Source organism: Xiphias gladius, chromosome 14, assembly GCF_016859285.1.
Source record: "Xiphias gladius isolate SHS-SW01 ecotype Sanya breed wild chromosome 14, ASM1685928v1, whole genome shotgun sequence".
In the NCBI taxonomy this organism is placed as follows: Eukaryota; Metazoa; Chordata; class Actinopteri; order Istiophoriformes; family Xiphiidae; genus Xiphias; species Xiphias gladius.
The window spans coordinates 18,100,607-18,122,917 of NC_053413.1; the positions used below are offsets into that span (position 1 = coordinate 18,100,607).

At 40.0% G+C, this 22,311-nt stretch overlaps 1 protein-coding gene across 5 annotated transcripts in view; it reads left to right on the forward strand.

Annotated features, from left to right (window-relative positions):
• The first annotated feature begins 4,102 nt into the window (after positions 1 to 4,102).
• Positions 4,103 to 22,311, forward strand: part of mib1 (MIB E3 ubiquitin protein ligase 1) — a 52,785-nt gene continuing 34,576 nt past the window's right edge. For all 5 annotated transcript variants that reach the window (XM_040143339.1, XM_040143340.1, XM_040143343.1 and 2 more), the window contains exons 1-12: positions 4,103 to 4,971; positions 6,081 to 6,252; positions 8,817 to 8,946; positions 12,796 to 12,900; positions 13,961 to 14,027; positions 14,589 to 14,793; positions 15,280 to 15,463; positions 16,824 to 16,968; positions 17,086 to 17,219; positions 18,075 to 18,182; positions 18,344 to 18,541; positions 18,785 to 18,936. In XM_040143339.1, the coding sequence (XP_039999273.1) occupies positions 4,743 to 4,971; positions 6,081 to 6,252; positions 8,817 to 8,946; positions 12,796 to 12,900; positions 13,961 to 14,027; positions 14,589 to 14,793; positions 15,280 to 15,463; positions 16,824 to 16,968; positions 17,086 to 17,219; positions 18,075 to 18,182; positions 18,344 to 18,541; positions 18,785 to 18,936 (1,829 nt within the window). In that variant the 5' untranslated portion in view covers positions 4,103 to 4,742. The remainder of the gene's footprint in view (positions 4,972 to 6,080; positions 6,253 to 8,816; positions 8,947 to 12,795; positions 12,901 to 13,960; positions 14,028 to 14,588; positions 14,794 to 15,279; positions 15,464 to 16,823; positions 16,969 to 17,085; positions 17,220 to 18,074; positions 18,183 to 18,343; positions 18,542 to 18,784; positions 18,937 to 22,311) is intronic.

Here is a 22,311-nt window from a genome sequence, read left to right on the forward strand (position 1 = left end):
GCAAGGACAGCGGCCAGCTCAGTTGGTATTCAGCTGCGTCTGCCTGCGAGCCCACTGTGAAGGAGACTGTCAAGGGGACCTGATTGTGGGGTGTGTGTGTGTGTGTGCGGGTGCGTGTGTGTGTGTGTGTGTGTGTGTGCTGGGGGGGGTATGTAAAATCCTATCGGCGAGCGGTGGCGCTCTTTGACCAGCTATCGGTGGAGCCGCTCGCTCACGCGGTCGCCCCCCCCTGCAGTCAACAGAGGGCGCGTGAGCCCCGAGGTCTTCCCCCCGATGCGTTCGGCAGCTCGGCCAAAAGACAAGCCGGCGGTAAATGAAATCGGTATAAGCGTCTCTTAACACCTTCAGCGTTTAAAAAAAAAAAGGGCCATTGATTTACTGCAGTGTTAGTCCACAGTAAAATGGCATCAACAACGAGGCAGGGAAGGCAACTGTCCCAGGGGCTGCAGACCACAGGGGGCCCACACGCTCCACGTTCACCGTGTGCCAATTAGCTTGCAGTAATTTAATTAACTGAAATTTTGTTTATAGTATACAGTTGGCAGTGCATCACTGAATCACATTATAAACTGAAACGATAGGAGCCTTAGGAAACACATGCATTACTACCTAATCTTGTAGAGAGAGGCCCTGAGTTAAAATGTATGTTTAAGGCCGTTTTCTTAAAATTTCATTTTATATTTTGCTTACATGGTAGCATTTTACCAGGTAAATTTGTACTTAATACTCACACAATGCACAGAGTAATAAAAAAAAGAGGGGGTCGATAGGGGTCCAAAGGACATTTTTGCCCCGGGGCCCTATAGTGGGCTCTTCCAATCCTGCTCCACCACATGTTTATGTAGTCTTATATCAAAAATAGTCCACGTTAGACTTGTTTTAGTGTTATCGGATTAAGGCACATGCAGTATCTGGTGAGTCTGATATGGCCTGAGAAGCATTTAAATGGAGTTACCCACTGCATTGTGAGGTAAAGATTAAGATGAATTGGTACATCTTAGGTTGATACTGACTACAAATCAAATTACAAGTGGCCTTATCTACTTCATCCTCTGGACTTCGGAGTCACTGACTATAAAGTAATAACGTGCTTCAAACCATTGCAGCATCCCTAGAGTATTTTTTAATGCACTCAATTGTCATCATTCAGTAATGCTTCCGTGTCATCAACTTAGCAAGCTGTTAACTGTGATCAATTAATAAAAATTAAAAAAAATTGAATGATCACTCAATAAGCCAATTAATAACTATAGTCAGCAAAAATATTCCATTTACTAATACCAGCTGTGGTTTGGATCTCATTTAATTATGAATGTTTGAATCAATGTCATCTGACATCAACTGTAATGGCACCACTATAAATCAAATATACAGTATACACAGTAGAGAATACATTATATCTAGAATATATGCATGGATGTATTCATGTGCATAAGTATATATATACTTATGTATATAGAAGGCATATATATAGGTTATATTTTACATTTGACTTATAACTGTTCTTAAATATGTTTTTATAAATTACTTAAACCAATGCTGGTTTTTAAATGTTCCCATGAAATATACATTTTCTATGGAAACGATTTTGAGTTTTTTTTTCTCTTTTATTCTACATAATCAGCTATATTTTTTTTTTAAAGAATTGAATATTAATTTTCACAATAAGTTTTTTTTTTAAATTTAATTCGATTATATAATAGAATTTAGAATATTCTTGACAGCCCTAGTTTCCACTACAATGTAGTTATAGCATTTATGTGTGAACATTTCTTTGTGTGCTCGCAAATCACACCCTGCCGGGTGGTGTCTATGTATCTGTTAGCACCAGAAGAGCTCTTGAAGCCTAAGTACATACAGTACATTTGTGTACAGTAATGAGCTACCTTACATATGAGGTGTCTCAAGATTTAGGAAAATACACTTTTAATTAAGTTAAAAAAGGTATATTCTATACAACACTTATTGACCTTTATTGAAAACAATATATATATCAACAACATCAATCCAAAAGGTCTTTGACTCCAACCCTTGCATCTTCCGACTCCCTCCCATCTCCCCATCATAATCCTCCCCTCCACCCATCGTACACACCTCCAGCCGAGATTGACAGCTTTCGCACGTCATGGTGGCCCTCGTGCATAGTAAGGCCCGTCTCCAGGACGAAGAAAACAATTGGTGCCAGTGGAATAACCTCTATCTTTGTATAGAGCTGGATCTTTCAAATCTTGTTTATTTCACAGATGTGTGTCTCTTTGCGTATTCTTATCAAATTAATGCATTTGGAAAAAGGATCATTTCCACTTGAACGTATGGAGCCTGGAAAGGTTGAAAAAGAAAGATGTAATTATGCTAGATCTCAAGTAACTTTTGCAAAATCCTCCAAAACAAATTTCATTTACATCATTTTAAATCCTTGTCAGTTAGGCACCATTGAAATAACAACAATGGAACGCACACACCCGTGGGAAAGGTTTACAGACATTTATTTTGAGATTGGGCTCAGACAAAGCCAGTCCTGACCTCCCTGTGGCCCTGAGCAAAATTCTGCTAAGGGGACCTCCTACCTGTTCCGTGAGCCATGTAAACCACTTGCCATTGCCAAACAGCTGGACCTGACAACTCAGTGCTCCCACTACAATCCTGCCTGCTTTAAAACAGTTTGCTCCATCTGTTGGTCAGAGAATAAGTAGACCCAAACATAACAGATAAATATATTTTATAGAATCTTATGATCAGTGAATATTAACATAAACATAAATAAGAAATTGTAAAAATAAATAAATAAATACATTAGAAAATGATAAAATATAACCCTGAGCTTCAGCTATGCTGCCTGGTTATTAGTTCAGTTTTTACATTACACAATCAGCTTTGGCTATACAGCGTGAACATAAGCCTGCAGGCTATGGCTGCAGCTTCGTTATTAACTTTATCAGCTGCATCCGGCCCATACAAACTGGCTCCCCCGGATTTCCTTTCATACATTTTTAAATATAAAGTTCTGTTCGTACTACGGCTGTTACTTGATGGTTTTTATTTACTGAGAGGTGTGCATCCATATTGCCTAGTATGCCCAGCTAATTACCATTTTGAATTCAATATTTAATCAATAGTCAGTGTCAATCCATTTATTTCCGTCTTGCATTTGTCCAGAGTTGTAACTGCGCCTGTATCATGTCTGGACCGGTCTCCACACTGCCCAGTCAGGTTAGCTAGAGAGAGATGCACTGCAAGCTAGCGATTCACGTTAGCCTACTCTTACGTTCTGACATTGAACTTGGAGAGAACACAAGTTGCTGTTCCTGCTATTCGCTCTCATGGTGTTTTTCGTGACCACAAGGACAGTTCCGCTTCATCCTCCCATCGAAGTTGTAAACACGCCAATATAAGGACGGGGAGGCGAGGCCCTTGCATAATTTGCACAACAGTCTCAATACTATTCACAATCAAATGCCGAGTTACGTAACTCGTAGAACACAAAGAAATGCAGATTTGTGTCTGTAAACCTGTGGACAGATTTTGTCACTGCTACGGTGTCACAACCTTGCAAGATGCAGTCATATAACTTTGCGGCTGTGTGGTAGAGATCAAAATCAAGGCGGAGCTCGAGGATGGATGTAGTCTGAGCAAAGGCCGCCGGAAGTAGGGGGGTTGGAAGGAGGGATGGGGCCATCCCCCCCCCCCAACTTTACGTCCCTGGCTCACATTCGTTTTAAGGCGCGGATCACTGTCTCCAAGTTGTAGTCAATTCCTGTCCAATCTAAGACATTGTGTAAAAGTACAGGCCATCCTGCGATGGGATCCTACGGTTAGGATTATTGAATAGTCCCACACAGTTCTGTTTCACCAAACTCACCTCTCTCATGTTGTTTGTTACATTGAGGCGTATGCGAGTTTAAATTACTGTTCTGATTGTAAAATCCCTTGGTAGAAGATAGAAAAGTCACAAATATGTTTTTCTACTACATCATTAAAAGTCTGAAAATACTGAGATTATGTTTTTCATCACAACACTGACCTGGGAACAGTCTTGCGAAATGGGGATACGCACGCGCGCCATGGGCGGAACTTGTGCTTGTTTTCCAAGGGTCTCGTCTTCGGGTTTTGTCGTTTACCTCCGTAGCTAGTTGTTGCTCGTCTGAGGTCTGAACGATGATTGACAATAATGGCGACGCGTTCATACTGAGTTGACTCCAGGGAACCATCTCTGGCTGACGGATGGATACTCAGCGCCATACACATCACCATTAAAGATAAACAACCACAAAAGGACTACATGTACCGCAACGAGAGGGAGTTGCTAGCCAGGAGAGGTTTATCTTGCTAGCATTGCGATAGCTAGCAACTCGGCTCGCTAGCTTGCTAAGTTGAAGAGGTGGTATTCTTGTGTGTGTGAGCTTTCTGAGTAGTGACATCTGGCTAAGCTAGCAATGTGGCTACCTAATGGGCTTTTATGGTAATTAGTTTCTTATTCTCGGAGGCAACACTGAGGAGGCACTGGTTTACAGTTACCATTAGCTTGTGGGAGTAGTTTGGTGGTTCAGCAGCCTCCTTAGGCAGCTACCTTAGCTACTTAGCTAGAGGGCTAGCTTTGTGGATTGTTCCAGTCCCTTTCCTGTTAGGACTTGCTACCACTTGCATTTGGGAACTGTCCACCAGGGCATCGATAGCTGGCTAGCAAAGACTGCTAGCTTGCTAACTTGTAAGAATTGCTGTGGCATTTCGAGATCTTTTCGTAAATGACCACCGGGAGGAATAACCGAGCGATGATGGAAGGAGTTGGAGCGAGAGTGGTCCGTGGACCTGACTGGAAGTGGGGGAAGCAGGATGGTGGAGAGGGACATGTTGGCACCGTCAGAAGTTTTGAAAGTCCAGAGGAGGTGGTTGTTGTCTGGGATAATGGGACGGCTGCTAACTACCGTTGTTCTGGAGCATACGACGTGAGGATATTAGACAGTGCACCAACAGGTAACTTTACACCAGCTGATTTTGTTTATCAGCACTTCAAGATTAATCTAAAATGAGCGTCTTCCCATGCAACAGAGTTACGCACTCTGTACGGGTTAAATTGGCTTTAACTTTGGGGCTTCGGTTGGTACAGTGAGATTGATTGGACAACGACAATAACATTTTGCTGTAAAGATTACATTGCGGTTGTGACACTTATTTTCTGCCATTTAAAATAGATGTTTTAAGACACGGTCAGTGTACAAAATTCTTGAAGGCAGCAAATTAGTTGTGGGCTAGTTTATTCTGTGAGATGAACGCAGACGACGTATGTTCGACTATCCCAGTTTGCATAAAATCAAGACCACTATTTTAATAAATCCTGTCTTAACACGTGTATCTACCGGACAACTGTGTGTGTAAGATATCGAAATAAGCTGTGTGAGACATAGAAGATATACATGTTCAGAGTCAGGAATATGTCAGCATAATTTATCACTCCAAATTTCACAGTATGAGGAAAACATTTTCCTCGCTCATTATATAAAAGAATATTATTAGGTTGCTCTCTCTTTGTGTAAGTATAAACATAAATGTTTACGGACTGCTTGACCGTCCTTTAGCTTGATCTTTCTCTGTACTAGTCCCAGCATTACAAGCCAGTTACACTTTCAGTTACACTTTTCAATACTAATCTCATTGACAGTCTTCATCCAGTTTCTCCATGTCCACTTGATGATGCAGGCATGAAATGAGGAGCACTTTTCTGTAGTTCTTTTCGTGGTTCTGAAGAATCAACCCTATCTTGTAAAGAGAGTGAGAGGTTGTAAAGCCAAAATTAGTCTGAAAGTGCTTACATTAACAGGTTTAGGGTTTCGTGAGAATTAATATTGCCCTCCTAAAAGGTATGGAGAATACAAACAATTTTCATAGTGTACACAGTTGTATCAGACTATGCCAAATACATGGAGTTCTGATTGCTTATAGAATAGGTGCATATTTTGCTCAGATTTGTATATCTATTGTTGATTGCAAAATGTTGAAAAGTTATACAGTTATAAAGTTGTACATGTACTATCACATGGTAAAAATCAGATTCATTGACTTTGACTAATACTGCCCCCCCTCAGGCATCAAGCATGATGGAACCATGTGTGACACCTGCCGTCAACAGCCCATCATTGGTATTCGCTGGAAATGTGCTGAGTGCACCAATTACGACCTTTGCACAACCTGTTACCATGGAGACAAGCATCATCTGAGACACCGGTTCTACAGGATTACTACCCCAGGCAGTGAGAGGTTAGTTAGCCCAGCAACATTTGCCATTATTGCACACACCAATGACGAAATAGACACAAGGTAGCCAGGTAGTCCCTGCACTTTACTGTGATTGGTTGCCCTTCTCTTTTACTGCCATAGTTTAGCTTTATACTGTTTTTTTTAATATATATATATATATATATATATATATATATATGTGTGTGTGTGTGTGTGTGTGTGTGTGTGTGTGTGTGTGTGTGACATTTGAGAAGTCTTTTGTGCACCCTGCTTCTCAAGCAGACAGAATCTATCTCTCTGCTCCCAGCCCTCAGTTGCCAGGCAACAACTCAGCCTCGTTTTAAGATCCATTCAGACCTTTTTAAAATTTTTATTAATGCAGTGCTTCCCATCTATAGAATTTATTTGAGCAGATTTCCAAGATTTTTTTTTTAATTTTTTTTTTTTATGTCTTCATAAGGCTGCATGGTTATGAAATGAAAGGGCAGCTTATTTTAAAAATCTGTTTTGAAGACTTCTGACTTTCACAGTTCAGAATTTAGAGCTTTGATTCCGTAGAGAGCATTGTAATTTCGTACGGTGAACATAGATAATGAAAACTTTTCAATACATTACTATGCAAGACAGCTTCCTGTTAAGTGAAAAGGTTTGTAAGTGTGTAACTGTCATAGAAGTTAATAATTATATAAAAATAATAAGAAAGAATAACACTATACATACACAGCCCAGTGTTTTAATGTCATTCAGTCCTTGTGCTTAATATTGCTTGTTACTATTTGCCTGAAGTCATTCTGTCATTCCAATGGCACTGTCACATGGGAAGTCTGATTGTTTTCTATTTTGCTCTTTATTTGTTGCTGGAAGCTCATGTTGATGTGTAAAACTACCACTTATGTGAACTCAGCCCTTCCTACATGTAACCAATGATAAATGCAAATTAGTGTGGAGGTGTTGTACTGTGAAGGCAGTGGTAGGTTTACTGCAAAGCCTGCTCTAAAAGTGCTGACATTGTCAGCATAATTAGCTGGCATTACTAAAAGCTTACTTGATAAAAGTTTATTTCAAGATAGAATTAGATTTTTTTTTGAGTTTTTGGTTAGGGCATTTGAAGTTGGTGCAGAAGCTTTTACAGTTTGGGCAAACTTCAAACTGGGGTATGATCATTGGTAATCAGACCAGGGGATCTGTGCACAGTACCATTGGAACAGTGTGCGTGTAACATATGATTTTATGTGTATGTGATGTGTGTCTTCCCGGATTTGTTTATGGTAAAGAAATAACCTGAATTAAATATATGTTCCACGGGTGGTTTTATTTGCACAAAGCAACTCATTTTGTCTTTCAGCGACTGTCGAACTTTGAAATTAAAGTCAACAACGTTTTTAAAATCCTCCTTCCTCACCTCTTGAAAGAATTTCTAGTGGAAACAATGTTTCAGGTGTGGTGTGTGGAAAATGGAAACAGTGTTACCAATTACTGCATGTACAGACAAGATCAAGTCAAATTGTTGGAGGCAGCTTTAGTCTGGGCATTCAGAGATGCTCAACACAGAGATTAAGGTAGCTAATGTGTTGTAGGAAAAAGGAGCAATCAAATCAATAACTGATTTGTTTTAAATACTTAAAATATATTATTTGGGCTGGTGTGTATACATGCTAACTGTATTCCACAACTTGCATTTGATTATGTTGTCCCATAGACAGTCAGTACTGTGATGACACTTTATCTATTTTGGGCCTATTTCACCCAAACACCATATTTTAGTGAATGAACACATGGCCCAACAGCTGGCAGCCTTTTCAACGGAGTGCGACTTCATTTCCCCCGAGATAGACGTTACATAATGCACAATGGGTGCTGGAGGTCTCCCCAGCTCGCACCGCTCCGACAGTGTGGTGGGGTGTTTTGTTACACCACATTAGATTCTTTCACTAACTGCCGAAGAGGGAGTGGTTAGAAGCCACAAGCTGTTTGCGCTGGTTAGACCTGCACTGTCCAGCTGCTGCGTCTACCATCAAGGCTCACATCAAGGCTTGTTGTTTGATGGTTGGAGCTCAGCTGGATGTTTTATTTGCCATCACCCTTTTCACTGGTTAGGCTTGTAGTTGGGAGTTTAGACTGCAGCTCACAGCATTATAGTGAATTAAAAATGTCACAATTATTCATTTGACTACCACCTTAATCGGTGGCTTTTCATTTGCAGTGTGATGATTGCTAGGAAAACAGAAGGAATTGTCAGTAAGGTGTGAATGCCATGCACCATTTGCTGAAAGTAATTTACGCCATGACTTCAAAACAGTAGGCACACAGGGAAGGGCAGTTAAGGACACAAGGTAGCAGGAGGGAAGGTGACAAGTGATAATTTTTAATCTATTTAATTTAACAATTTTTGTGGAGCATGAACTGGCATCCCCTCAGCAATCTATATTTCCTAGTAATTGCAAAAGCAATGAATGGATCCATGTAAACAGAGCCCCTGTAAACACTTGCTGTTGAGTGCTTTGTCTGACACTGTCATATGAGTGAATAAAGTTTAGTCCAATGAAAATAATCGTCTCTGTGTTTTAAAATTTTTATCTGAGCAGAGTACTTTTGGAGTCACGTCGCAAATCAAAGAAAATCACAGCCAGAGGGATCTTCACTGGTGGCCGGGTAGTGAGAGGAGTGGACTGGCAGTGGGAGGACCAGGATGGAGGCAACGGGAGGAGAGGAAAGGTAGGGTAACATCCGGGGAAGTAGAGCCTGTAACTCTATTCCACTCTATTTATTTGTTCCTCAAGCCAAACCCTGCAGTTGTGACCTCTAAATATTTACAATACAGAGATGTTGAAATGCTCAACAGCAAACACTGTCCTGTTCATCTATAATAGCAAGAAGATGTTGACTTGAATATGTGAATACATACTCAAGCACACAGTTGGGCTGGGGCCAATGTTTCTGGCTTTTTATCTTTGCTTCTCTACTCCAAATAATTTCATGCATTACCCAAGGGCTTGTCTGGATCCCAGGTACTTAGAGTTGTCACTGGTATACAAGGCATCCAGGTGTGTAAGGAAAAATAAATAAAAATAATGGTGTATGATACAAAGATCAGTAGTACTAAAAAGAAAGAAAATTTGTCTCCAATAAATCCTATTGTGAGCTTTAAGCGAGAGCTCGAAGCAAGCTTTAAGTGTGCAGATAGATTTTAAAATTTAGCAGAGTAAGCAAAGCTGCTAAGAAGTACTCTTTAAAAATACGACCAAACTTGTCTGAACTTTTATTTCAAAGCTGCATAGTTAAGTGGATAATAAATCCCTGGAGGTAGGGCAGGTTTGGTGAGCCTGCCAGAGGCAATCAGAACCACATGTGTGCCACTGGAGGGAGCATGACCACCCGTGAGGGTTGTGTATAACTAAAAAAAAAAAGGAATCGTTTGCCCTAAACAATCTAAGGGAGAAAAAACAAACAGGATATGATTTGATTTGAAATGTGCAGGAGCCTCAACCAAAACAGGAAGGGCACTGCCTGACTCAACATGTTTGTAGTGTAGACATGTCAAGGCAAAAGAGTGCACAAACAGTTAACTCCTTAAAAGTGTGCTGCACTATGTTGTAGTTGATGTTACTATGGTCCTGAAATAATCAGGCTAACTATATCATATCTATCATTCTGCAGACTTTTTAAAGTTCAGAACATTTTATTTATTTAAATGTAATCCATTCTAATAAATACATTAACCAAAATTAGCATCTTGTACTTCTATTGAGTTGTCAATTTGGTATTAATATATCATTCATGTAGCTGGGATGGAGATTTAAATAATAATTAATTGAAAATGTATTCTTTTATCGTGGTTCACTGCAGCAAACACTTCAGAGTAAGGTTTTAGCATTATTTTCCATATGTGGGGAAAAAAAACCTCTAAATAATCCTGTTATAGTCTGTTGTATAGAATAATTTCTAACCTCAAATTGTCTAGAGGTTGATTCCAAATATTGTACATAGTGTTTTGGAAAATTATCCAAATGTACTGTAATTACTAAATTTGTACAGAAATGATAATAGAAATTAGTAGAATGTGTCACTGAAAAACCTGTGCTCCTTCATTTAATTCCACTGTTTCCCCTTCATCTTTACAGAGGCTATAAACAGATTTCCTTGCTGCAGGTTATTCCAGGCTTAAATACATCATTAGAAAGTAATACAATGTCTGACAAGGTTGCATTTGTTTAGCCCATTCTTTTTAGATTTATACTGTAACTGTGCTGTAAAGTGCTTCTATTTTGACTCTGGTCCAGACCCCAGAGTATTCAATTTAAGTCCCTCCAGGCAATGTAAGACTTAATTTTGCTGTGTTATTTAATGGCATATCTGATTACTGTTTTATGATGCTGTAAGCAATATGCTCTCCAGAAAAACTGCTATTACATGTCCTGCAGCTTAGATGTTCTGTTAGTTTAGCATGAATATTACCTCCTAAGGCCCATTAATCAATTACCTCTGGAAGGGGTCTGAAAATAATTTGACGATTTGATTTCTTTATTTACTTACAGCACAGCTTTTAATTAAAGAATTCATTTACTCCACTACATCTCTTCTTTAGACACTTTCTCAATAAAATGAAACTGTTACATTGCTTGTGATGGAGAGAGAATTATCTAATGTAAATATCCCAACCATATCTTTCAAATTTGAATAGATTTTGCAGTCCTCTAATTATAGCTCATTGCTTATTTATGTCTATAAACAAATCATTTTTTTCAGCTCACAGTGCCCTTCAAATGTTTTTAGAGAAGAGCTGTGCGCTGTTTTTTTCTGCAAAAGTCAGGTGTAGTATTACTCATAATGTAGTACAAGTACTGACTCCAGAAAAACCTGTGTAAAAATGTTGAGGAAGATGTGTTTGTTGGGCTGCTTTTGGTAGTTTAGAAACAATTTAATGTACATGCACAAGTTGAGGGGTACAATAGATCCAAGGTGAGAACCAGGGTTTTATTAATACAAACCCCTTAACCCTTATTCTCCATTACTGGAGTATGGAGAATAAAGAAAGAGAGCAGCTTCTAGTCCTTTTCCTTTTCCTCTCTGAATGAGTTGTGCATAGCTTGTTATTTATTTAGGTGTAAAGGTTTTGTTTTTTGTATCTTTGGAGGAAGAAGGTTAATGACATTATTTAATCATCTCTGGGTCTCCAAATTGTCCTTTAAAAGTGCCTAGAGCAGTTTAGAAATTGTTTGCAAATTTTCTAAAAAAAAATATGGCAGCCCAGAACTGTGGTGGTACAAAATGCGGACTGACCACCATTACATTCAAAATTTATGGTGGAGATAGCCACCTAATTGGCATGACGATGAAGAGGAGATGCTTTGCAGACTGACCTAAGCACACCACATAGCTACAACCCCAGTTTGTATCCAGCCCTTGAGTATGTTCCCATAACTGATGGAAAAGTATATGGATTTTGATATTAGGAACTTCCTGAATTCATCAAGGATGATGTTGCTGCATGGTTTTAGATACCCTGATTTTTGTTAATTACACACTAGGGGAAAACAAACTGCATCTAATTCCCTTTCAGTAGGGAAGGAGGGTCCTCTGAAACCCTAATCAGAATAAACTGTAATACCATTTTTGGATAGAACACAATGGGTCAAAGATTCCTTGTTCTGATAAGCAGTATTTCCCCAGGCTCAGTCTGCGGTCTTGCTGAACTAGGGTTGCCTTTGTCTTGTTTTTCTTGTTTTTCCTTTGCAAACAAACATAGTAATGGTTGCAAAAGTTTATTTAAAACATTCTTGCCAATTGCACAGGTATTCCCAATTGGTGGTAAAAAAGTAAAAACAATAGGAGATTTAGTAACTTGACCGTAAAAATGTAATGCAGGTAGAATGAACCCCCAGGTAACCCGAGGAATCAAAACCTAATCAGGTTTTTTCCTGATAGGTTCCACTGCTAATTTTTCTCAGCACTGAGGGAATAAAACTTGAAGTCAAAAACACAGTGATGGTGCAACATACAGAGCATCAGACACTACAGTTTATTGATTTACTACATCACTTTGCCAGTGACTTTTGCTCTCCTCTGTCACATGGGCAATCTCTTCACCATATTGGAAAAAAGAGGCACAAAAAGCAAATAAACTAAGCCTGAAAGTGCAAACTGGTACCCTTTACATGGCCAGAAGCTGACATTGGACGCTTCTGACTAGAGGGGCCTGAGTTAAACTGTTGTGTTAGCAGACATCTCCTTGTCTTATAGCCAGTCACTGAATGCTTATGTGACTCCAGGGTTGCTGTTTTGTAGTTCAGCCATTACTCTGACCTTTCATTTAAAGGCAGCCAGTGAGAGAGAAATGATCATTTACAACATCAGTTAAGTATTATATTTGCTATTATTTTTATTATTAGGTTTGAAGATGAAAAACACCTGCTGAGAAAATGACCTCCTTCTATTAAATATTTTATTTTCACATACAGTATGCCAAAACCTTTACTTTCATGTAATGTAAATGTGATGTAAAACTCAAAAAACTATGCTGTGTCCTTTTTCTTTGTTTCTTACCTCATCCCTCCTCTTCCACAGGTGACAGAGATCCAGGACTGGAGTGCAGCCAGCCCTCACAGTGCTGCCTATGTACTGTGGGACAATGGGGCCAAGAACCTGTACAGAGTTGGCTTTGAGGGAATGGTACGCAAACTTCCAGTCTGACCCTCATGCTCAGCCCCTCTCTCTCTCTCTCTCTCTCTCTCTCTCTCACACACACACACACACACACACACACACACACACACACACAAAAGATCAGCTGTCAGGTGGTTTTTGTGTTTGACCGCAGGGCTGCTGCTTTCTTTTGCTGCCAGGCCTTTGTGCGAGCCACACAGCCAGCATGAGTAAGGCTCCATTGTACAGGCAGCTGGAAGGGGCAGGCATCTGCATGATAAAGGCAATCTGTTCTTTCTGCTTTTTAGGGAGAGAGAGTGAACATGGAGGTCAACTTTAGTGGAGGGGGATATTGTCTTGGGGTAGTTGCGGGTGCAGCTACACACGTGTCTCAATTGAAAAGCATCTTCCTCATTGGTGGAGCCTGCCCTTGCCTTTTTAGGAAAGAGGCCAATCGGGTTTCTTGGTTGCATAACAGATTTGTTCTTTGTTATTCTAATAGGTTGAAAGGAAAGTAGATGGCATCTGCCTCTGGATTAAATAAATCATGGATTAGACCCCCCATCTTGACTCTCTTATTTTGGCTTTGTTTCTTACTAAGACAGTGGGCAAATCTTATACAACAGGAGTCTAGTTTACTGTATGTTCCAAATGCAGAATGAGAGGTCAACGCGCTTTCCTTCTCTAATGTCTGCTTTGTGCACAAAGCATCATAAGATCAAACAGGTCCTGCTGGCTGGATACAGTAGGATAGGCTTGAGTTATTTAATTTGTTGAAACTTGTTGTACTCAGGACTTTAGTTTTCCAGCAGTTCAGAGGGGCGTTTGCTCTGCCTCACGTTCATCTCTGCCCTCTAATTCTGCACATCTGAGTCATCACAAATGAAGCTTTCTCTCTGTAGCAGTGTATTGTTTCATTGTCCTACCTTACCCTTAGGGCACTTATATTGTTGGTATTCTAGACAAGTACACTGATGCCACAGCTTGAAGTGTGTAAATTCTATGTTTCATTATTCATGATTGTACCCATCTTCTAATGGAATCACTCTGGGTAATTATCTGTCTCCTTCCCATTTTTCTCTCTCAGTCGGATCTGAAATGTGTCCAGGATGCCAAAGGAGGCTCGTTTTACAGAGACCACTGTCCTGTTTTAGGTAAGTAAGCCAGTGATCTGTGTCCACCGTCATTATTGCACCAAATCTCTCACCTACTGTTCTGGTGCAGTGAATTCAAGGGCATTAGGGGAGTTTCACTTGTAGTTAATGTTGTCTAGCCACTAGATGGCAGTACTAGCCAGTCACCTGGCTGCTAAAACCAGTGAGAGGCTCAGGTCATGCAGTTACAGTATTCCAGGAATTCCAGGAATTAATTGTCTCTCCGGATTCACCACTGCAATGACAGTCTCTTATTAGGTTTAATAGTGTCATTATTCATAGATAGCAGCATTTCTAAAGTATAGTCAAAGTAGTTATACTATATCCATGTTTTTTTGTTACCATTTTTTTATCATAAATGTACTTAAAAAGTTTTGTATTACTATTTCTTTCCATAGATTTATCAGACAGTATTTATCTAAAATGTATTTTCCTATTTGTCTCTCTATACTTCCTTTGCAGACTCTAAATCTTTATGTGCATAATTAGCACAGTTTTCAATACACTTGTACTACTGCAGTTTTATTAGTAATGGACTTATCATTTACCTTTATCTCCCAGGTGAGCAGAATGGCAACAGAAATCCTGGTGGTCTACAGATTGGAGACCTGGTCAACATTGACTTAGACCTAGAGATTGTCCAGTCCCTCCAACATGGCCACGGTGGGTGGACTGACGGCATGTTTGAGACCCTCACCACCACAGGCACAGTATGTGGCATCGACGAGGATCATGACATTGTGGTTCAGTACCCCAGTGGAAATAGGTGGGTCTCTAGATGGACTGGCTCAGATTTATTGGCTCCCAGTGACTGAACCCAATGAAACTGCTTCATCTCTTCAGCATACTATCCCATGTAATTTCATAAATCCCTTTTCACCTCAGCTGAGTCAAAAGCCGCAAAACACTTCTCAGTACATCTTCACAGTAAGATGTAATTATAGTTTGTAACACTTGAGAGAGTGAGAGACTCTCTTTGTAGTAAAATATTTTCAGTCTGCAAATTTTCAGTCTACTATTAGTATTCATAACAATGTTATCTCACCACTTTGTCTGATATTTATCATGGGTGCATTTTTAAAACTGTGTTTTTATATGATTTTTTAAAATCCTAACCTGAACCCACTTAATCATAGCTTGCAGATGCTCAAATATCACTGCTCAAAATGTATATTTGGTCAGGTATCATGTTTTAAGAATTGTGTGTGAATTAGTCCGTGTTACTTTAAAGCATTAATTCCTGTTTTCTCAGATGGACATTCAATCCAGCAGTGCTGACAAAGGCCAATGTAGTGCGCAGCGGTGAAGTTGCAGCCGGGGCAGAAGGAGGCAGTTCCCAGTTCCTAGTGGGAGACCTGGTCCAGATTTGCTATGACATCGACCGCATCAAGCTGCTACAGAGGGGCCATGGAGAGTGGGCCGAGGCGATGCTGCCTGTAAGAGTTTGAAATATGTTCAAACTGATTTGTGCAAATGTAACCAAAATGGCCGTTGTTTATTTAAATGTCAATTTAAATTTAATGCCAACATTAAGGTGTATCAAATGTTCAGTAGCCCGCATTCAATAACATGATGGTGTTATGTTTGATCTTCAAAAAAGGTATGTAGAATAATTTTAGAAATTAGTGTGTGTAGATCTATTTCATTTATTTAGGTAGTAAATGTCAAATGAAACCATCCACTTGGCTATAGCTCTAAAGTTGTGTGAGTAACAAAACATCATCAAATCTAAACCACACTCCAGTAGATACTTTCATTTAACCCTGATGGGTGAAATCTGTGTAATGTTTGGTACCCGGAAATCCGAGAAAATGAGAGCTGTTATTGGCATATTTTTTTAAATCAGAATTTTGACTTGCACTTCATCACAGGCACAAAATTTGTATGCAAGAACCCTCTCAAATTTAGGCCCAGTTCATCTGTGTAATTTAGTGCTGTCCCCCTCAAATTTGGCAGTGTCTGTCCCTCATCTTCTTTAAAGAAATGTTGCAGTATTAATAACATGAGGAGACACCTCAAATCAGTCTGGCTGTTTTGCTGCCAGTTTTTTAATTCTCTTTTCTTAATTCTTTTTTTCTGTGTCAACAAGACTTTATTTTTCCCTTATTATGAAGTTTATTCATTGCTGCCCAGTGTGCCTTAGGTTATGTAACGCCAGTCTACTCCAATATACCACTTCTCCCTGCCAAACTGGCCCCCCTCAGCAGCTAATGAGCCTTAAAACCCTGAGATGGGCTGTAGCTTTGATCACTAACCGCTGCTGTTTGCCGCCCGCTGCTGCTTCTACTGCAGCAGTCCCAGTTATTGATGGCATCCTCCATGACAGGCCCAGACCCGACCTGACATACGCAAAGTGCTTCTTTCTCAGATAGCCAGGATTGAGATGATGCGGTTCAAAATTGTAGAGCATTTTTCTCTGTCCTCGCTGTATTGCCTGTATAGATGAGGAGTAGTCTAGGAAACAGAAGGGTCTCTTTCTTTCATATCCATATTCTTTCTTGTGCAAGTGAATGTCCTCTTAATAATGAAAACTTAAAATCTTAAATTTTTTTTTTTTTTGTCCGTCAGTTTTTATTTTTGCAACGATTTTTGTTTTTTCTCTGTGTAGTACATTTGCTTTGTTGAGCTGGTATTTTCTCCACTTTATCCTTTCCTCCCACCTCTGCTTTTTTTTTCTCTTTCCCAAAATCTCTCTCCATTTTTCTTCTATTACTTATGGACTCTGTTACACAAAACATATTCCAAAGATAACAACCCTCCGTAAACTAATGCGTTTGCTGCAACCTTTATCAACAGACTTTAGGCAAGGTGGGTCGCGTGCAGCAAATCTACTCTGACAGTGACCTGAAGGTTGAGGTTTGTGGAACTTCTTGGACGTACAATCCTGCTGCTGTCACCAAGATCGCCCCCTCCGGCTCTGCTGTCAGTAACGCCTCTGGAGGTAAGTATGCACTACTGACATGTGTGAATGTGGTTCTTGGTACTTTGTCCCCACTGCGCCCTGTTTTCTGACTCCTACGCGCAAACACTTTCTGATGTTTTCCCCTTGTTTGGTCAGAGCGTCTGTCTCAGTTGCTGAAGAAACTATTTGAGACACAAGAGTCTGGAGACATCAATGAGGAGCTTGTCAAGGCAGCAGCCAATGGAGACCTGGCCAAGGTGGAGGACATCCTTAAGAGACCGGATGTGGATGTAAGTGCCCCAACATTTCTAGATGAGTTTTTGATGAAAACCAAATTATTTTTCCATTAAACATATACAGAAGATCTGAGTACATTGATAATCGGAGCTGGAATACCCCTGGCTGCATTCTGCTCTGTTCTCACTATATTGTGGAGGTTTAGAATCCCCTAGGAAAGGGCCCTAAGATCCTCCCACTCCTGCACCTCTCTCAATCTGAAAAGCATTAAGGCTGGGCTCAGAGGAGGCACCAAGGCCCATCGGTGTGTGCACTGCAGCACAGACCCAATTTACTCTCAGCATCAAGTGGAGATCCACAAACCCCATATGGTTGCAGACTGTGTTCTGACACATGTTATAGACCAGGGAAAACACTCCTTTGCCACAGGACAGAAGTCTGTGCCTTGTATAGGTTACGAGAACTGGGTACACCAAGTCTGCAATACTGTCTTCACTCAAAGAGGAGAAGGGAGTGAATGTGTGTGTGTCTTTGTCTGTGTCTGTGTCTGTGTGTCTGTGTGTGTCAGTGGTGAAGGCTGGCCAGATGCCCTACTGCCTTTCAGTGGAATTATTTGCTTAAAGCTGAGCACACTGAGCCTGGCCAAGTGATCCGCCTGCCAGGACAAGAGATGTCTCGAGACTCCCAAAGGAGTCCACATTAATATTTATGCTCTGAGTTTTTGCAGTGCTGCAGTTGGTGATGAAACATGCACACGCAGCCGTGCATGCACATCCACACGTACAAATGCTTAAATACACCTTCACCAATCTCTTAACCACTCAGGCGATCAGCTAATTCAGTAGATGCAGATCTAAACATGAAAAATGACATAGTCACGCACCCATATCCTCACTCTGTGTTTGCAGGTGAACGGGCAGTGTGCTGGACACACTGCTATGCAGGCAGCCAGTCAGAATGGTCACGTGGATGTCCTGAAGTTGCTGCTTAAACACAATGTGGACCTGGAAGCTGAGGTTGGTATAATTAAAAAAAATAATACTCCTCTCTCATCCATGTCCTTCCTAATCACAAATGCAACTCTTATTTTAGTGAATGTCACACAATATGGCAAAAGGTGAAAATCCAGGCACAGACACAAAACTGAGTCATTTTGTGGGTGTGTTACTGTACTCAGGACAAAGATGGAGACCGAGCGGTGCACCACGCAGCCTTTGGTGATGAAGGCTCTGTCATTGAGGTGCTGCAGAGGGGTGGTGCCGACTTGAATGCCAGGAACAAGCGAAGGCAGACTCCATTACACATAGCTGTCAACAAAGGCCACCTGCAAGTGGTCAAAACCCTGCTGGACTTTGGCTGCCACCCAAGCCTCCAGGTATTTACCTATTGAGAAATGCTTTATGACACAAATTGTGGCATTTCAGGAAGTTAAAACAGTAACAAGTACATTCAACAGCAATGTCAAAGATCAGTCTGTTCAGTCTACAATGATTGATATACACTTTATGGTTGGCTGCCAATGTTTCTTATAATACAAGTAATAGGGGGTTGATTTTAGGCAGGGTTTGAAACACAGAGTACAGAGAAAGTAGTAAGTGACACAAGGTTTCCCATTTAGGATTCAGAGGGTGACACACCCCTGCACGATGCAATAAGCAAGAAGAGAGACGACATGCTGTCAGTGCTGCTGGAGGCCGGTGCTGACGTTACCATCACCAACAATAACGGCTTCAATGCCTTGCATCATGCTGCCCTGCGAGGAAACCCCAGGTATGAGACACTTAACTTCCCACTTGCCGCCTCTTGCTGTCACACTTATTTGGTTTCTGCAAGGGACTGGGGCATGTTTAAGTGGAATCTGTGGAACTGTGTTCTTGGGATCTCAATAAATGTCTGCTGAATGCTAAAATCTTGCCCTAAAACCTGTATACATTTCTATTAACTACACGCTACATTCATAGATAATGAGTAAGGTGGGGAAAATAATTCTTTCTTTGACACATTCTGATCCTTGGATGATTCAGAATTGATGCACAAAACTCAGTGACAGTAACAGAAGTATGGAAATCCAAAAATTGAGCTGCGCCAACCTGAATTGAAATCAAATTGGAGGTACCAGATAAACTGTGTTAGCTTGCATATTTAGCAGTCATTCCACAAATATTTTCGTGGTTGGCTTATTAGAATTTGAGTATTGAATAATATTTTAACTAATATATTCTTTGATGTTGAATATTCACCGCAGCAAAGCTGAAGCAGCTTCAACATAGGAACAATGGGAATGTCAGAGAATTATTATAATTTAGCGACATAAAACCTTTGAAAATATTTGTCAAAACTAGAATCACTATGCTCTATAGTCTGCTTCTTAGCAGCTAAAGGACATAGGAATTGCTAGAAGCACTAATCTGCTACTACCAATCCATTACTTAATCATCCTCCGTACGAATGAAAGATGTTGGCTCACCACCTACAAGTCTAAACTAGGAGACAGACTAGGTTAAGTCATTGACACGAACAAAAATAGTCCATTCTAAATAACTGACAGAGGATACTATAGAGCCAAAAGAAATGATTAAAAGCGTGGCGTTTCAGAATGTGTGTTTATTTCACAAATTGTTGTACTTTCAGTCATTAATTTTTATTGCTTAGTCTAATTTGTTCTAAGAAGAATATGCAAAACCTCTAGATCAAACTTGAAGATTAACCATCTTTTCAGCATCTACCAAACATGCTACGTAATAGACTAATGCAGCCTTGTGTGGTACCTTCTCTTAAAATTCTCCTTTTGAACCAAAGTTTGAAACAGTTGCATATTTAAATTAACCAACTACCCGATGTGGATATTTCTTCCACAGATTCCACTTAAAATTTTAAAGTAGTTTAAAGTTATTAAAACTCAAATAAGTTTAATGTCACTACCTCACTGATAACATTTCATCCATCTGTAAGTTTTACTTTGGTACCCCAATATAGTTTGACATTTATTGCAGTCTGAAGCAGGCCTATAGGCTTCATCTCCTCAACAGATGGTGTGGTCTCAAATTGACATTAGACTACCTTTGAGGCCCTGAAAGCATCTGTCTTATGTTGACTTGTTTTTATTAGTGTAGCTAATAGCCCTTGAAGTTCATTTGCTGTTTCTTTTTACTGTTATGCTTGTCCATCACCGTGTGTTGTGAGAAGAGGCTGGCCTGAAGCGGCTGCCCCGTGCAGCAGCGGCAGCACGCCTTGTCCTTGGCCATTGCTATTTCTGGCTGCAGCTGATCGCTGCTCCGCACTCTGGCTGTTTTATTCTTGTCTCTCAACCATGAGCATATTAAAGATGGCTCAGAGAGACGGCTGTCTGTATCAGGTTGATCATCCAGGGTCTCTTAAGGTGATGGACATAGACGTTACAGGGTCATTGTTATAGACTGGAGCGATTTCTAGAAAACGTCTGCCTCCCTTGCTGAGAATTTTGGGTGTGGATGTGTATGTTTGCATGTGAGCGTGGTTATCCCAGGCTAAATGTCATTCCCCTTCACTGGCATTCATTCCTTTTGGCATGAGGACAAATGGAATTGAGGTCAGAGGCTCTGGAACACCTGCCACCTGCCACAAGCCTGGCCAGACCCAGCCCTCCACCTCTGGCAAATTGCAGAATAGGCCAGGCCCTTTTCCCTGTGTGGTACACTGATCAGGTGATTTGCAGATTGACTTAGACATAAAGAATAACATATGCAAGCACAAAATATTACTTATCAAAATCTCCATTCAAATTTATAGGCAAATATTTACATAATACACAGATTGTTGGTTGTGGGTTTATTTTCTCTAACAAGCAAATGACACGATGATGGTATTAATAACAGTGAATATTTAGGACTTTTCAAAAACAAATTACGTTGCACTTTAAAGAAATACAATGCTTTACAAAAAGACAAAATCAAAAAAAGAATAAACCAGATGGGAATATAGTATAAAATTAACAAATGAAGACATGAAGTATGAACAACGACAAATATGCACAAAGATGCAGAATATAGAACAATTAAATTTGCAATAAGATTTTGGCAGGTCGTTCCAGAGTTGATGATCCCTGAAATTCTATAATCAAATGCAATTGCATAGATGTAGGTCTACCTGATTAAAATCCACAGTATTTTTTTTATTTATTTTTTTTAAATTATACCCATTAAATGATATAAATAAATAAAAATCACTCACTCGCAGAACACACGCACAGAAGTGGCCATATGGTCAGTAGTCCCAGCCTGACTTTGTAGTCCGAGAGAACAAAATGTTACAAGGCTAATGTGTTGTCTTTTATTACACAGCTTTTAAACTTTAATGAAAAATAGTAAATCCATTTAGGGAAGGTCACAAACTGGCATAGTTTAACTAAAATTGTTATTATAAATTATGATTATGAATATTAAAATGCAACGGGTGCGTAATGTGTAAACCAGGATTCAGAATATAAAGGAGCAGAAAGCTGGTCCGCTCTATGACTCGTTGATTTAGAGGCAAAAAGTGCTGGAGTACAGTGTTTTCTTTATCAGGGCCCCTTTCATGTTGTGTGTGTGTTGCTTGCTTTGGTCCATGCTCTGTCCCCTTTGCCTTCACAGAAACAAAGATATACGTCACCTTCTCCAGTCTGCCCATTTACTTTTATTTCATTCTTGAGCTCCTGCAATATCAGGGAGAGAGTCCACAAGTCCTAAAGCCCTCGAAAAATCTCTCCCTAGGTTGAAATGGAAGTTGTCTGGTGTGTTTTTAGTGGAGACGCAGTTGTTTGGATTGACTTTTTAGAGGAATTCTTACTATAGAATCATATTTCTGAAAAAGTGCCTTTGATAACTGTCATTAAGAAGTAATTGGAGTTGGATGCCAATCAGAAGCCCCTCAGATGAAGAATATGTCATGAAGCCTTGATGATTGATGTTACTATTGCTTCCTGATTGCAACTTTAAGAATTGGGTCTGCTCTGTCTCCTCGTGTTTAGATTGAGCACCAGCACAGAATGTTCTGGCATTCGGGGCTTAAACAAGTCTAATCTATAATTTCTCATCAACACTATAACAATACAACAAAAAAATTGCTTTCACTTTGTGTTCTTGTATGTTTTGATGTAAGCTATCAACCTCAAATGCTAGCTTTTGG